Source organism: Caretta caretta, chromosome 7 (assembly GCF_965140235.1).
Source record: "Caretta caretta isolate rCarCar2 chromosome 7, rCarCar1.hap1, whole genome shotgun sequence".
NCBI lineage: Eukaryota > Metazoa > Chordata > Testudines > Cheloniidae > Caretta > Caretta caretta.
Window position 1 is genome coordinate 25410944 of NC_134212.1, and position 15126 is coordinate 25426069.

The 15126-nt window shown below is 38.0% G+C and overlaps 1 protein-coding gene across 5 annotated transcripts in view; it reads left to right on the forward strand.

Moving 5' to 3' along the window:
- Nucleotides 1-15126, forward strand: part of DNAH12 (dynein axonemal heavy chain 12) — a 177429-nt gene that overhangs the window by 126341 nt on the left and 35962 nt on the right. For all 5 annotated transcript variants that reach the window (XM_048856798.2, XM_048856795.2, XM_048856794.2 and 2 more), the window contains 8 exons: nucleotides 1218-1307; nucleotides 2487-2627; nucleotides 3824-4065; nucleotides 4418-4565; nucleotides 6220-6365; nucleotides 7736-7950; nucleotides 10315-10507; nucleotides 11914-12106. In XM_048856798.2, coding sequence (XP_048712755.2) covers nucleotides 1218-1307; nucleotides 2487-2627; nucleotides 3824-4065; nucleotides 4418-4565; nucleotides 6220-6365; nucleotides 7736-7950; nucleotides 10315-10507; nucleotides 11914-12106 — 1368 coding nt within the window. The remainder of the gene's footprint in view (nucleotides 1-1217; nucleotides 1308-2486; nucleotides 2628-3823; nucleotides 4066-4417; nucleotides 4566-6219; nucleotides 6366-7735; nucleotides 7951-10314; nucleotides 10508-11913; nucleotides 12107-15126) is intronic.

The following is a 15126-nucleotide window of genomic DNA, read 5'->3' on the forward strand; positions in this document are numbered from 1 at the left end:
GGTGCCGCCATGATATCCCAGTTGCCACATCCCGTGCTTTCAGGAACGTCTGTGTCCATATCCTGCTCACAATCTTCCTCATTCTTAGCTAGGCTCTGCACATACTGCAGGATAATGCGTGAGGTGTTTACAAGGCTCACAAAAGCAGTGTGCAGTTGAGCGGGCTCCATGCTTGCCATGCTATGGCGTCTGCATGGATAACCCAGGAAAAAAGGTGCAAAATGATTGTTTGCCATTGATTTCAAGGAGGGAGGGAGGGAGGAAGGGAGGGGAGACTGACGACATGTACCCAAAACCACCTGCAACAATGTTTTTGCCCCATCAGGCATTGTGAGTTTAAACCAGAATTCCAGTGGGCAGCAGGGACTGTGGGATAGCTACCCACAGTGCACCACTCCGTGAGTCGATGCTAGCCACAGTATTGAGGATGCACTCCGCCGACCTAATGCCCTTAGTGGGAATATGCATGACCTACTGTATAAAATCGCTTACTATAGATCGACTTCTATAAAATCGACCTTAGTGGCAAATGCTTTGGATTAGTAGTATATTAAAGCTTCAAAATATAAACAGTCTGGGCTAAATCCTTAAACATGCTGCAATCTGACTTTTACCAACCTTCTGTAATAAGCATGAACATAAAAACATAAGAACGGCCATACTGGCCAGACCAGAGGTCCATTAAGCCCAGTATCCTGTCCTCTGACAGTGGCCAATGGCAGGTGCCCCAAAAGGAATGAACAGACAGGTTATCATCAAGTGATCCATGCCCTATCACCCAATCCCAGCTTCTGGCAAACAGAGGCTAGGGACACCATTCCTGCCCATCCTGGCTAATAGCCATTGATGGACCTATCCTCCATGAATCTAGCTAGCTCCGTTTTGAACCTCGTTACAGTATTGGACTTCACAACATCCTCTGGCAAGGAGTTCCAGAGGTTGACAGTGCGTTGTATGAAAAAATACTTCCTTGTGTTTGTTTTAAACCTGCTACCTATTAATTTCATTTGGTGGCCCCTTGTTCTTGTATTATGAGAAGGAGTAAAAATAACACTTCCTTATTTACTTTTTCTATACCACTCATGATTTTATAGACCTCTATCATATCCTCCCTTAGTCGCCTCTTTTCCATGCATGCCTGTCTGTTAATTAGAGGATATTTATGAATTCATTTTGGTTTAAAAGTTTTTAAAGTTCTTCCCTAATTTCCATTGTAGGTCTTGGATTACTGGGGGCCTAGCAAGAAAGTTCTGGGTGACATGAATTTCTTAAAGGATCTTAGAGAGTATGACAAGGATAACATTCCAGTAAGTGTTTGATTAATGTCTTTTGAGTAATGAAATCTGCTCCAAAAACATGTATGGAAGATATTACACCAAGGGGTAAATTCACCCTGGGCTTTCATGGAAATAAACTATATGGGGAAGAGGGAATTGTGTCAGCACACAGCAGCTTGCAAGCTCAGTTATTCTGGGGGCTTTTCGGAGCAAGTGCCATCTGAGAAGTGAATGACACTGTCCAAGAAGGGTGCACGGCCAGGGCAGACTGGAAATACAGTGATTCAACTCCTCCTCTCAGTGGTTCCTACTGGTGGTGCCTCCTATGGCATTCCAGCAGGATTTAGAGTTATCCCCCAGTAAATACCCTGTAGGGGATGTCTGTACCACTGCCTGCTAGCTGCCTGAGTGACAAGTTCTGTACCTAGATTTACCCAGCTCAAAATATGTAAGTAACATCTCCTTGTACCAGCTTTACTAAATCAGTCCCTGTATGTTTACCAGAGAAGCTATGACGAAGTCAGGTCTGGCATAATACATTTTATTTAATTTTGAAAGGACTAAATATATCAGTGGGTTTTTTTATTTCATTTAAAAAAACTGTTTATCTGAAATATAGATTAAATCTGACAGTGTGGATAACATGGTATGATTATATGCCTCGAAATGTACAAGGGCGCAATATAAAGACATGACCTCTGCTTGCAGGGAACTTATTGTCTAAGGGCCTGATCCTTACAAGTTGCTGAGTGCTTAGTATCTCACAAGATTGGGCCCAGAAGTAGGCACAGGCAATGTAATTCATTCACATACTCTGGTTGAAGATCCAGTCTTCATTCAGTAGAGATAACTTTGGGGATCATCATTAAAAAGCTTTGCTGAAATAAGTAAATTTGAAGGAAGAATATAAAAGAAGAAAGGGAATGCATTTGTTTCAGAAGGAGGGGCAACTTAAAATAAGACTTGAAGAAAGACACAAAGGATGGCGATCTAACGAGGAGGGAAGCTTGGTAAGAATGCAGACAGTGAGAAAATCAGAGAAACAAATTAGGGCTGGACTCTGTCACAGTTACCCATATTGAGTAATTCCTTAGTGATGTCAGTTGATCAACTTGCGGAGTTAAGGTACTGTTCAGCATGGTAAGGGTGGCAAAACTGGGCCTTAGAAAAATAAAGTTTTCCTATGGCTGTAATGTTTTTATCATGTAGGTGACTGTCATGCAGAAGATTCGTTCTGAATATCTGACTAATCCTGAGTTTGATCCGCCTAAGGTGGCTAAAGCATCCTCCGCAGCTGAGGGTTTGTGTAAATGGATTATGGCTATGGAAGTGTATGACAGAGTTGCTAAGGTACGTGTTGAGTCCAGTCCTGAAAAATCCCGTTGGCTTTATTGGAAGCTACTCACACATGAGGACTGCAAGACTAAGCTACTTATTATGATTGCAGTTAAACTGAAATAAAAGGTACTTCACTGGAAAATAAATTTAGGACATATATTTTCAAATTTAACAGAGGACTGGGACTACTGTGAAGATGAAAATAGCTGTCAGATTTGATGAAGATAAGAGATGTTTTTACTGAAGCAGCATACAGATTAAAATAAAGTACTATAAAGTCTGTCAAAAACTATAATCATACTTTTATTTTCTGCTTATACAATAAAAAAGGATATCTAAAATTGTGATCCAGGAGGTCCATGGGGAGTGGGTGGTCTACATAATTAAATATTTTGAGAATCAAGCAAGGAAAAAAGGGGGTGTTGAATGGAGAGAGAGAGTCCATGCAGGAGACTTTCTCTTACAGAGAAATCCAAAGAATTAAATAGCTGAGGAATCTCTGCCATAGGCTACACACACCACTAAATAGAACAGAAATATGTTCATTCTTCTAGAAAACCATGAAAAATATTTGTATGTTTTTTTTTCTTCCTTCAAACAATATAACCTAAATTGCCATCTGTAAATGAGTATTGAAAATCAAATCATAAATCAAGTAATTATTTTTAGCCAATTAATGGTACTTTGGAACGATATTGTTTTGAGGATTTTTGTATTGGTCTTTTTTTGTTTTAAGTTTTAACTTAGAGAAAAAATTACGTCTGCTTTAATCCTTGTTTATCTCACTTCGGTAATTTTCTTTATCAATGGTACTAGCATTGCTGCTATAATAACAATATAAGGTGTCCAACGTTGGACACAAATTTATGGCAAGCATCAATACAGTATGTTTTCTGCCTCGGTAATGCAACTTAATTTATTAATTTAATACAACAAGATTCTGAGCCAGTTTAATTTTAATTTTTTATTCAAGTAATTTAGAATGAATATACATTATTAGTTGGCTATGCTTCCTAAGCTTCATTCTCAAAAAACATAGTGCATTTAGTATATTAGGACCCACCTCCCTATTCGTTTTCACAAATATTAATATAATAAAATATGCTCCTCCTTACCTTGGAATATTGATCCAAAGTGTTACATACAGAACTTTATATATCAGTAAACCATATGGATTTAGCATCCCTGCATTAATTGTAATTGAACAGGTGGTTGCTCCCAAAAAAGCCCGTCTAGCGGAGGCCCAGCAGTCCTTAGCAGAAACTATGGCATTACTGAATCAGAAGAGAGCTGAACTTGCAGCAGTGGAGAATCATTTGGCAAAATTGCAACAAACCTTTGTTGAGAAAACTGAAGAAAAGGCTCGTCTAGAATTCCAGGTGGATCTGTGTGCTAAGAAACTAGAAAGAGCAGAGAAGCTGATTGGAGGACTGGGTGGAGAAAAATCAAGGTCAGATGTAAATACAAATGCTCATTTGAACATGCATCCAAAAGCAGAGACAAAACCTGAGCTTTAGTTCTCTGAGCCTTAAACTTTTGCATCCCTGTATCCTCATTTGGGGACTGGGGCAATCAGGTCCTTCAAAGATCGTCAAAGGACCCAATATTGTGACTAAAAAATACTCACCAAAACATTTGAGGCAGTCTTCAAAGCAACATCCAAGGGTACAAACACAATGTTTAAATTATTTATTTGCAATTCACCTTTAACATAAAGGGAAAACACTTCTTGTGTTGATGATGTACTCTGTTAATGCTACCAATATAGAGGAATTTTATATGGTATCTTTGCTTATCCATAGATGGTGTAATGCTGCAAATGATCTTCAAAATACATATGATAATTTGACAGGAGATGTTCTGATATCAGCTGGAGTGATAGCTTATTTGGGTGCTTTCACTAGTGCCTTTCGACAAGAGTGTACTAAAGACTGGAGCAAGTTGTGCAAGGTTAGAAAGTTTATCTTAGATTTAAATAATATCTTTCATCCCAGTAGATCCCAAAGTGCTTTACAATCTGTGGGCCAAATCCTGAAATTTTTGATGTTTCACTTGGTGTCTACTTAGTAAAAAATCATATTAAAGTGAGTGGTTTAAATTTTGCTGATTTACACTTTTGTAAATCTGGAGTAATTCACTGAATTCAGTGGATTTACTCAAGGTTTACACTGGTGTACCAGAAATGATCTGATGTTGACCCATTGACTTCAGTGAGAGTTTCATGTGAGTAAGGACTAAGTAATGATTGAGAGGACTTCAGAAACTGGCCTTAAATAAATAAAGCAACCACTTTACCAACTAAAGTGCAGCTACATTAAAGATGGATGGCACATTGCTAACTAGTCTGTCCAACCCAAGCACAAACCAAAAGAATTTTTTCAAATTTAGCTATCCTGATACTAGCCCTGTCCCCAACTAAAGCCTTTCAAGTAAACCATTTAAATAAACCATTTTAAATACTACCGTGTTTGAGATGGTGCTCCTTTACTGTGTTTCCAAACCTAAGTTTTGGATGGATAAATATGAAACATTTTTTAAGTTTGTAGTGTGGATGCAAACATGTTAAGCATTGTTAAACTGTGCTTCTTCCCTTTAAAACATTTTAAAAGTGGTTGCATGAAAAGGGCTTGCATACTTGCAGAACGAAATATCAAGTCACAATGTAAGGCCCTGATTCTGCAAAGGGATTTGCTCAGATGGACCCTTACTCTCATACAGCATCCCACTGATTTCAGTCGGACTCCATGGGGCATCTGTTTGCAGTACTGGAACCTGAAGTATGGTGGAGGACAAGGTGGAAGATAAAGGCTTAGGCTGCAAAGGGACCAATAGGGCTAACACAGGACCAGAATGTTCCCTTTGCAAGATCAGGGCCTTTCAACTTCCATTTTGTTGTTGGATGTTGCTAGCCCTAGCTGCTGCTAGGTCCCAATCCTGCAAATAGATGCACTAATTTTGACCTATGTACCTGTACAGAATCCCATTGTTCCACTGAAGTCAGTGGTGTTCCTCATGGGTGCAGAGGTCTGTGCTAGCACATATATTTATATAGCTGGGGCTTTACTGAAGAAATTATTGCTGCACAGTATCTGCTTTTGCTTTTTTTAAAGAGACAGTTGCACCATAGACTTGATTTAGATAAGTAAGTAGCGATGAAGTAATATGTGACTGACCGGCATTGGAAAAGTGCGTTGTATTAATTGGAAGTGTAAACACAGAATAAATAAACAAAAGTTGGGAAAATTTTCTTGCAATTTAAAGATTTCCAGATGGTTCTGTTTTTCCCACTACACCGCAGTGTGTAAGTTATCATCACACAACATATTACAAAAGGGTAAAAAAGAATACCTTCAGAACTGGGGGCAAAAAAAAAACAACTCTAGAAAAATCCCACAAAATCTCAGCCAAAATTGAGGAAAGTCACCACAAAATTGGGAAAATCTTTCCATTTTCTGCAAACGTGAATTTTTCCCCCCATGATTTTCTCTCCTTGAACAAAAGCTAATTTTTAAAGCAAGTTGTGAATAAATTAATACTTTTAACTGAAGCAGTATTTTAACAAAATTTAAAGAAATAAAGAATAAAGATTTATTTTTTCTTGCAGGACAAAAATATTCCTTGTTCTGAGAACTTCTCTTTGAGTAAGACCCTTGGTGACCCAATAAAAATCAGAGCCTGGAATATTGCTGGATTACCAACAGACAACTTTTCGGTTGACAATGGTGTGATTGTTGATAACTCCAGGCGCTGGTAGGTAACAAAGAAGCTAATAATTTGCTAAAACAAACCGAGATTTCAGACTAAATCAAATTTAGTCTGTATACTAGAAACAGAAAGGTGCTGCATACCCTTCCCCTCCTTCAATGGAACTTGAGGAGGCTTTGTTCCGCACAGTGTTTCCAGTGGTTGAAAGTTTTTTCCTTCCAGAATATTACAGATATTTTTTTCATCTTTAAATTCAGTTGTTGAATTTTATATTGTGATTAAACTTACTTCCGGATTATCCACTGTTTTCCAATGTGTGTACAGTTTCTATTGTGTACAATGACTTCACATTGGAAAACTATTGACTTAGAACACAGATTGGTATAAGTCTGGTAATTTATTCTTTTTTGCAGTTGTAGAAACATAGAAGGCAGAAGGACATTTTTGATAACAGTTTTAATAAATATTTTTCTTGTGTGAGCCATTAAATATATAAACCACAATATAGAAAAACTGTGAGTCAGGTTATACACACATTTCAAGGTCCTATTGCTACCACAGTCAACTTCAGCTTTGCTCTTTGTCATGTTTTAGAGACGAGTGTATTGGATGAAATTGACTTCTGTGCAGAGGGCCAGCTTTGTTATCAAAGTCCGATCAATCGAAGCCTTATTTTGAGGACTTAAATCCCTCTTAAATGCTGTGGAAGCATTGGGATGGCCCTCTGCACAGGAGTGAATTTCAATCAGTAAGAAGAACATTACAAATTTCAATAATAACATTCATTATTAATTCTGTTCTGGAACCTGAATGTTGGCTACAGGAAGAAAGACACTATTTTTATCCCTTCAGTGATCCTCCATTGAAACTCGAACAGCCTACCATGGGATACACTAAACCTGTCTGACAGCTTTTGTGCTAAAAACTTTTGCTTCCTTGCAAAAAAAAATTAAAAAAAAAATAGACCCATATCTTCAGTTAATGCAAGTGAGTACAGCTCCATTGAAAGGAATTACACCCACTTATGCCATTCGAGGTATCAGCCCTATTAGTCTCAAATTGCTGGTAGTTATTGTAAAAAGCAAAAATTATTGCAAAACTCACATATAATAAAAAATTCTAAAAAATCAGAATTCGAAAGGAGAAATACAATGAAGCTGTCGTCAAAGTTCTGAATACTGATCTGTGTCTTTTGAAAAAAATCATAAACATCATCTTCATGGCTTTTAAAAGAATTCTGATATTTCTGATCAAATTGTGACTGTAATATTCAGCCAGTGGACGTTTATCTCTTAAAATAATACAGCCACAAAGTATCATGTGTCACTTTTTTCCAGCTAGTCCACAGCAGAAATAATTTCAAATTTACAAAAAGTCATGTGTACTGAGCAAGTTCTTTGTATTGTACATTCTAGGCCATTAATGATTGATCCCCAGGGTCAAGCCAATAAATGGATAAAGAACTCAGAGAAAGAAAACCAATTGAGTGTTATCAAGTTCACAGATACAGACTACATGAGAACTTTGGAGAACTGCATTCAGTTTGGGACTCCACTTCTGCTAGAAAATGTTGGGGAAGAACTAGACCCATCACTGGAACCCCTGCTGCTTAGACAAACCTTTAAACAAGGTACAAGAAAATTAGTTATAAGCCCAGAAGTATGCAACATTAATGCTCATCTAATGAACTGTTATATCAGCTAATATTTTTCTTCTTTCTTTACTTTTGCTGCTTATGATCAGAGGAAGGTAGCCTTCTTAAGCTGATTTTTACTTTTTAATAAAGTTCACAAATGTCACATTATAGATTTCTTACTTGAAAACTTCACTATGCAGCGGTGAGATATTTAAATATAGTAGGTTTGATCCTGCAAAGACTCCCATTAAAACTCCCATTGACGCTGAATATATTTTTTCTGAAGTATTATACTGTGTAAGGCTAGATATCTTATTTATAATATATGTTTTAACTTAATAGGATGTATTATTTATTGCATTACATTCTAAGTTAAGAAGAGTTATCATGGTATTTTGCAAAAGTTGCACATTTTTCATGCAAGTATTATCTTCTCAAAGTCATATGATGATGAAGAAAAGGTCCAGGTTTAAGGTGGGAATCTCCTTTTTCAAAAAATGTATCCTTTCTTTTCCAAGTGATAAAATGGGCGAAAAGTAAAGAAGTGAGAGAAAAAGAGTCGGTAGAGGGACCTGAACACTGAATTTTCATGTTTAGTTTTCAAAAAGAAAATTGAAACAAAACATTCATTCAAAACTAAATGAAAAAAATTGTTTCATGTCAAAGTTTGTCATGGTAGAAAAGGTCTGATTTTTTTGACCAGTTCTAATTATACGGGACCTGGGAAATCTCAAATCTCATACACGCTAGGGTTTTGGAACTGCACAGTGTGCTGTGGGCATTAATTATTGGAACCGTATTCAAAATAAGGTCAGGCTTGTCAAAGCCCTGGCTGGGATGATTTATTTGGGGATTGGTCCTGCTTTGAGCAGGGGGTTGGACTAGATGACCTCCTGAGGTCCCTTCCAACCCTGATATTCTATGGTTCTATGATTCTATGAATAGGCAACAGCAGGGCTCAACATAGTCTGCTACTACAGAGAGCAGGTGGCTGTGAATTGGTTTCTCTCCTAAGATACCTGCTGTTGGAGATAAGAATGCAGAGCCTTCATATGGAGGAAACTCATGCATGGAACTCTATAAGACACTTCCTTTAAGGATCCTCTAATATTTGGAGGTGTAGGAGTCAGACTGTGAGCAGCCTTCCCATGGATAAGAGGAAGATGTCTGGGATGTGTGGCCACCCTTTAAAGATCCCCACTCTACTTGAGTGGAAGATAGGAAATGGATGGTCTGTCCCTGAAGATATTCTGCTCTTTTAGAGAGAGCTGATCAGACTGGGAATAACTAGAGGGGAATAGGGCTGTAGCAATCTCCTGAGTCTCTAAAGGTTGAGCCACGAACAACCTGCCCCATATGTGCTTGTTGCAACAGATGCTGGTGGCACATTTATTTTGTAAATATTTGTACAGGGCCACAGGTGTGTGTGACATTTTACAGACAAAAGATCTTCCAGGGAAATTTTAGTCTAAAATTATATAAATCATGACAGGTGGTAGCAAAAAGCATAGGAGAGTTTGGGTTAAGGTCAAATAAGATTATATGCTTGCTTGATATGCTATGTACGGATCTTGTTATCTTGTTTTAATACATGAATTGGTTTGAGCTACTGTGAAACAAGAATATGAAATTTGAAAACAACCACATAAAACCTGTACCTTTTCCAATTTTATATGTACACAGTAAAGGAAGGGCATAACTGTGTGACCCACTCAATTATTTTTACCTACTATGGATGAAATCCTGGCTCCACTAAAGTGAGTGGTAGTTTTAACATTGACTTATATGGGGCCAGGACTCACCTTATTTCCAGCTCTTACTATTTGAGGTTACTTGATTTGCTCTTAACAAGACTTTTGCTTTTACTTGATCACAAAAGTAATATTTTTTGCATAAATAATTGAGGTAAGCAAATATATAACTTACATTGTGATGTTTTCTTGGGACGCCCCGGATTGTGGGTCACTTTGTTACCACCCTGCCCCTAGCGTGAGGGAGTTTGTCTTGTGGAATCTGTGTGTCAGCCCTTGTACACTGCCAGCCTTTCAGCTACTCATATTCTCCTCAGGACGCTGCCAGTCCTATTTTGATTTGCAGGTTAACAATAGGTGACCCCAAACCCCAACCCCCCTTTGAAGAACTTTCCCCTGTATCATCCAGCCCCTGTCACTGGATACTCACAGTAATTACCAAGTAAACTGTCCTCAAGGAGAAAGTGTACATGCATGGGAGGGTTATGAGTCAGGATCAGTTCCTTTATAACAACACAGCACTGTAATCTGTCTTGGTGAAAACCAATACACGTTTATTAACAAAGAACGGAGTCACATGCACAAATGTTTGTCTTCTGAACTTTAGGGGGCATGGATTGCATCAGGCTTGGTGAGACAATTATTGAGTATTCCAGTGATTTCAAATTTTTTATTACAACAAAACTAAGAAATCCACATTATATGCCTGAACTGGCTACAAAAGTTTCTTTACTCAACTTTATGATAACACCAGAGGGACTTGAAGACCAGCTACTAGGTATTGTTGTTGCAAAAGAGAGGTATGTGTTTGTTTATTGCAAATAGGCAAATGAAATATTCTAAACAGGAGACTTTGGAAGCAATTAAGAGAAATATTCGTAATAAAATGGGGCAATTGTTAGTGATTCTAAATGTTTTTTCATAACAACTATAAACAATACTGGTATTCTAGCTGTCTTATTTAAGATATTTCTAGGGGGTCCATCATGATAGTATGTGAGTCATCTGAGATATTGGAAAAGTGTTTTGTTATTTAACATTATCACAGAGCAACCATGATTATTTCAGAGTAACAGCCATGTTAGTCTGTATTCGCAAAAAGAAAAGGAGTACTTGTGGCACCTTAGAGACTAACCAATTTATTTGAGCATAAGCTTTCGTGAGCTACAGCTCAGCATCCGATGAAGTGAGCTGTAGCTCACGAAAGCTTATGCTCAAATAAATTGGTTAGTCTCTAAGGTGCCACAAAAGTACTCCTTTTCTTTTCATGATTATTTGTTTTCTGATATGGCTTCCTGGCAATCCAGCCCATTGATTTTGCACATGCAAATGTGGATATTGGATTATTAGGCTGCGTTTTTACTTTTCAATGAAGAAAGGACATGGTGGCTCTGAAACTATTCCTAGTTCTTGTCTAAACTCAAAATAGAGACAGATTAGATTGGATTTCCTGGGTTTCTGATCATTCAAATGAACACAGAACTGTCCACTCAAATATACTAGATTCACTTGCTAAAAAAATCTTAATACATTTAATGTAAGTTCCACATCACAAACTCATGCAGTACATAAGCTGTATAATATTTACTCAAAAACAAGAATTACATGTATAGTAATTAAAAATTCGGATTAACTGACATTTTCAGAAGTCTGGATATAAAATTTTAGGCAAACATTTTCAAACATAAAATTAACCTAAAGTTTTGCGCCTAAGTCCATATGTAGGCATCTCAATAAGTGGCCTGATTTTCAGGAGCTGAGCTCTGAATTGAGTCAAGGCTTTAGGGGCCAAATTCTGTGGTGACTGAAATCCTGTGCAACCCTATTGATGTTAGTGGGAAAGCTCTGGGTGTAAGCATAGAATTTGACCCCCAAGAGCTTAACTTTAGGCACCCAGGTTTGAAAGTGTTGGCCTTAGTGTCTTGCTAAAATAGAGAGGATTGGCACTAATGTAGTTCCAGTATAACTGTGTAGCTCAGTGGTAAAAACTGCATTAATGGAATGCTAAGATCCTGACACAAACCTACCAAAATCAAGAGGTAAGGTTTCTGTGACACTAATATTACATGATCATATAACATGAACAATGTGATCTACTTTATATAAATATTGATTTTTCAAATGTGGATTAACTACATGCAGGTATCTGAATATGTAACAATACTAGCATAAAAGGTAAACTTTGGGTGTATGTTTTGGTTTTTAGACCAGAATTAGAAGAAGAGAGGAATGCTCTCATCCTTCAGTCTGCGGCCAATAAAAAACAACTAAAGGAAATTGAGAAGAAAATTTTAGAAACATTACAGTCTTCCGAAGGGAACATTTTGGAAGATGAGAGTGCTATCATGGTCTTGGATTCTGCTAAAATAATGTCTAATGAGATCACCAAGAAACAACAGGTAAGCAATGTTAGATTTTGTTTTCAAATTCAGTGGTTATTGTGTACAAAACCTAAAAGCTTGCTTTCTGCCAGGAAGACTGTGAATTAGAAGCAAAATTCTATGCTTATGAATGAAAAAGATCAATTTATAAGAAAAAGAAAAACTGTTGAGGAAACGCTGAAATCCTCGTTCATGGTTAGATCAGTCCTTACTTGGGCAAAACATCCATCTTCAAAGGCAGTTGTGCCTGAATAAGGATTGAGTAAGAGGTAAGGCCTTCAGGATTTGGCCCTATATTAACGTAGTTGTAAGGGTCTAATTTTTAAATGAACAAAAACCAGTCTTTTAAGGGAGACAGTAATGGTCTAACCTGCATATGGGACTGGGAGCCAGAAACTCCAAGTTCTAACATTGTAAATGCCTCTGACTCACTGCGTGGCCTCGTGTGAGTCAGTTAACCTGTCTCTGTGTTAATTTTCCCACATATAAAATGAGAATAATAATACTTACCTTTAGGTTTCAGAGTAACAGCCGTGTTAGTCTGTATTCACAAAAAGAAAAGTAGGACTTGTGGCACCTTAGAGACTAACCAATTTATTTGAGCATAAGCTTATCACAAGGTGTCTAAGGTGTCAGAAGTACTTACCTTTAGGACATCATTGAGGAGGCTGGGTGGATTAATTAATATTTGTGTGGTACACTGAAGATGGGAAATGTTATATATGGGTAAGCATAGTGGGCCAGATTGTCCCGCAATTGGAAAAACCTGCATATGGGACAAGAAACATCTTGACTGCCAATTATATGAGTTTTCGCTGAATTATCTTGTTAGTGGGTGGTGTACCATGCTAGGAAAATGGTAGCCTACATTTGCCTCTACATTTACAGATCTCCTGAAATAAGGCCTTCTGGGCAGAAAGTGACATGCTGCAATACCTTCTTACCTTCCACAGCTCTTGAACAGCATTTTTGGGAGGGTCCACTGTGAAGATAATCTGCATCATATAATGCAGGGATTCCCCATTTAAGGAGGGATTGGGAAAGTGCAACTCTCAAGGTTCCTTCCCCATTGTGAACTCTAGGGTACAGATGTGGGGACCTGCATTAGAAACCCCCTAAGCTTATTTTTACCAGCTTAGGTTAAAACTTCCCCAAGGTACAAACTATTTTACCTTTTGCCCTTGGACTTTATAGCTGCCACCACCAAGCGTCTAACAAATATATAACAGGGAAAGAGCCCGCTTTCCCCCCCAAACGTCTTTCCCCCCAAAATCCTCCCAAACCCTACACCCCCTTTCCTGGGGAAGGCTTGATAAAAATCCTCACCAATTTGCATAGGTGAACACAGACCCAAACCCTTGGATCTTAAGAACAATGAAAAAGCAATCAGGTTCTTAAAAGAAGAATTTTAATTGAAGAAAAAGTGAAAGAATCACCTCTGTAAAATCAGGATGGTAAATACCTTACAGGGTCATCAGATTCAAAACATAGAGAATCCCTCTAGGCAAAACCTTAAGTTACAAAAAGACACAAAAACAGGAATATACATTCCATTCAGCACAACTTATTTTATCAGCCATTTAAACAAAACAGAATCTAACACATATCTAACTAGATTGCTTATTAGCCTTTTACAGGAGATCTGACCTGCATTCCTGCTCTGGTCCTGGCAAAAGCAACACACAGACCAAGAGAACCTTTGTTTCTCCCCCCGTCCAGCTTTGAAAGTATCTTGTCTCCTCATTGGTCATTTTGGTCAGGTGCCAGTGAGGTTATCCTAGCTTCTCAACCCTTCACAGGTGAAAGGGTTTTTCCTCTGGCCAGGAGGGATTTTAAAGGTGTTTACCCTTCCCTTTATATTTATGACAGCAACAGATGGTGATATTCTCCCAGTCTCAACTGTCCTGCCCCTGGCCTCCTCCTCCTCCTAAATCAATTAGGCTAATTTCCTCAGAACCTGCACAGTAGGACTCGTTTAGGTTTGGAGTAGTGGATAAAAAGTACCATGGAGCCAGAAAGGTTTTCCCCTCAACAACCCCTGGCTTAGCTCTTATCTATATGAAAAATTTGACCAAAAGAATTATAGCAGTATAATCATACCAGAATAGATATGCTGGTGAACTCCCTGTTATAACATGTCAAAGCAGAGTATTTAAACTGGAATAAACTGGACAGTCTCTATGTAAAATCATAAATGGACACAAATCAGAAGTCAAGAATTATAACATTCAAAAACCAGTAGGAGAACACTTCAATCACTTTGGTTACTCGATTACAGACCTAAAAGTTGCAATTCTTCAACAAAAAAACTTCAAAAACAGACTCCAGTGAGCGACTGCTGAATTGGAATTAATTTGCAAACTGGATACAATTAACTTAGGCTTGAATAGAGACTGGTAGTGGATGGGTCATTACACAAAGTAAAATTATTTCCCCATGTTTATTCCCCCCCTCCACTCCCCACTGTTCCTCAGACATTCTTGTCAACTGCTGGAAATGGCCCACCTTGATTATCACCCCCTGCTCTCCTGCTGGTAATAGCTCACCTTAAGTGATCACTCTGGTTACAGTGTGTATGGTAACACCCATTGTTTTATGTTCTCTATGTATATAAATCTCCTCACTGTATTTTCCACTGAATACATCCGATGAAGTGAGCTGTAGCTCATGAAAGCTTACGCTCAAATAAATTTGTTAGTCTCTGAGGTGCCACAAGTAGTCCTTTTCTTATTTCAGAATAGTATCTCCATATGGGGAGTTATCCTGGCATAACTACAGCAGTATAAGTATACCATTACCATTCTGCGGATCAATTTCCCCATGTAGCTAAGCCCTAAGCACCTAAGATGCATTAGAAACTGGGGAGAACAATCTGGTTCACAGTCATCTGTTAGAGCCCTATTGTTCTAAAGTAATCTAGATGTATCTGAAAACAATCTTCTAAAACACTTTGTGTTCTGAAGCACCCTTGTTTCATGCGGGTGTGAGGTTACAGGTGATGTTTTATCCTCAAGTCTGAATTTCCTTGCTCTTTTGTT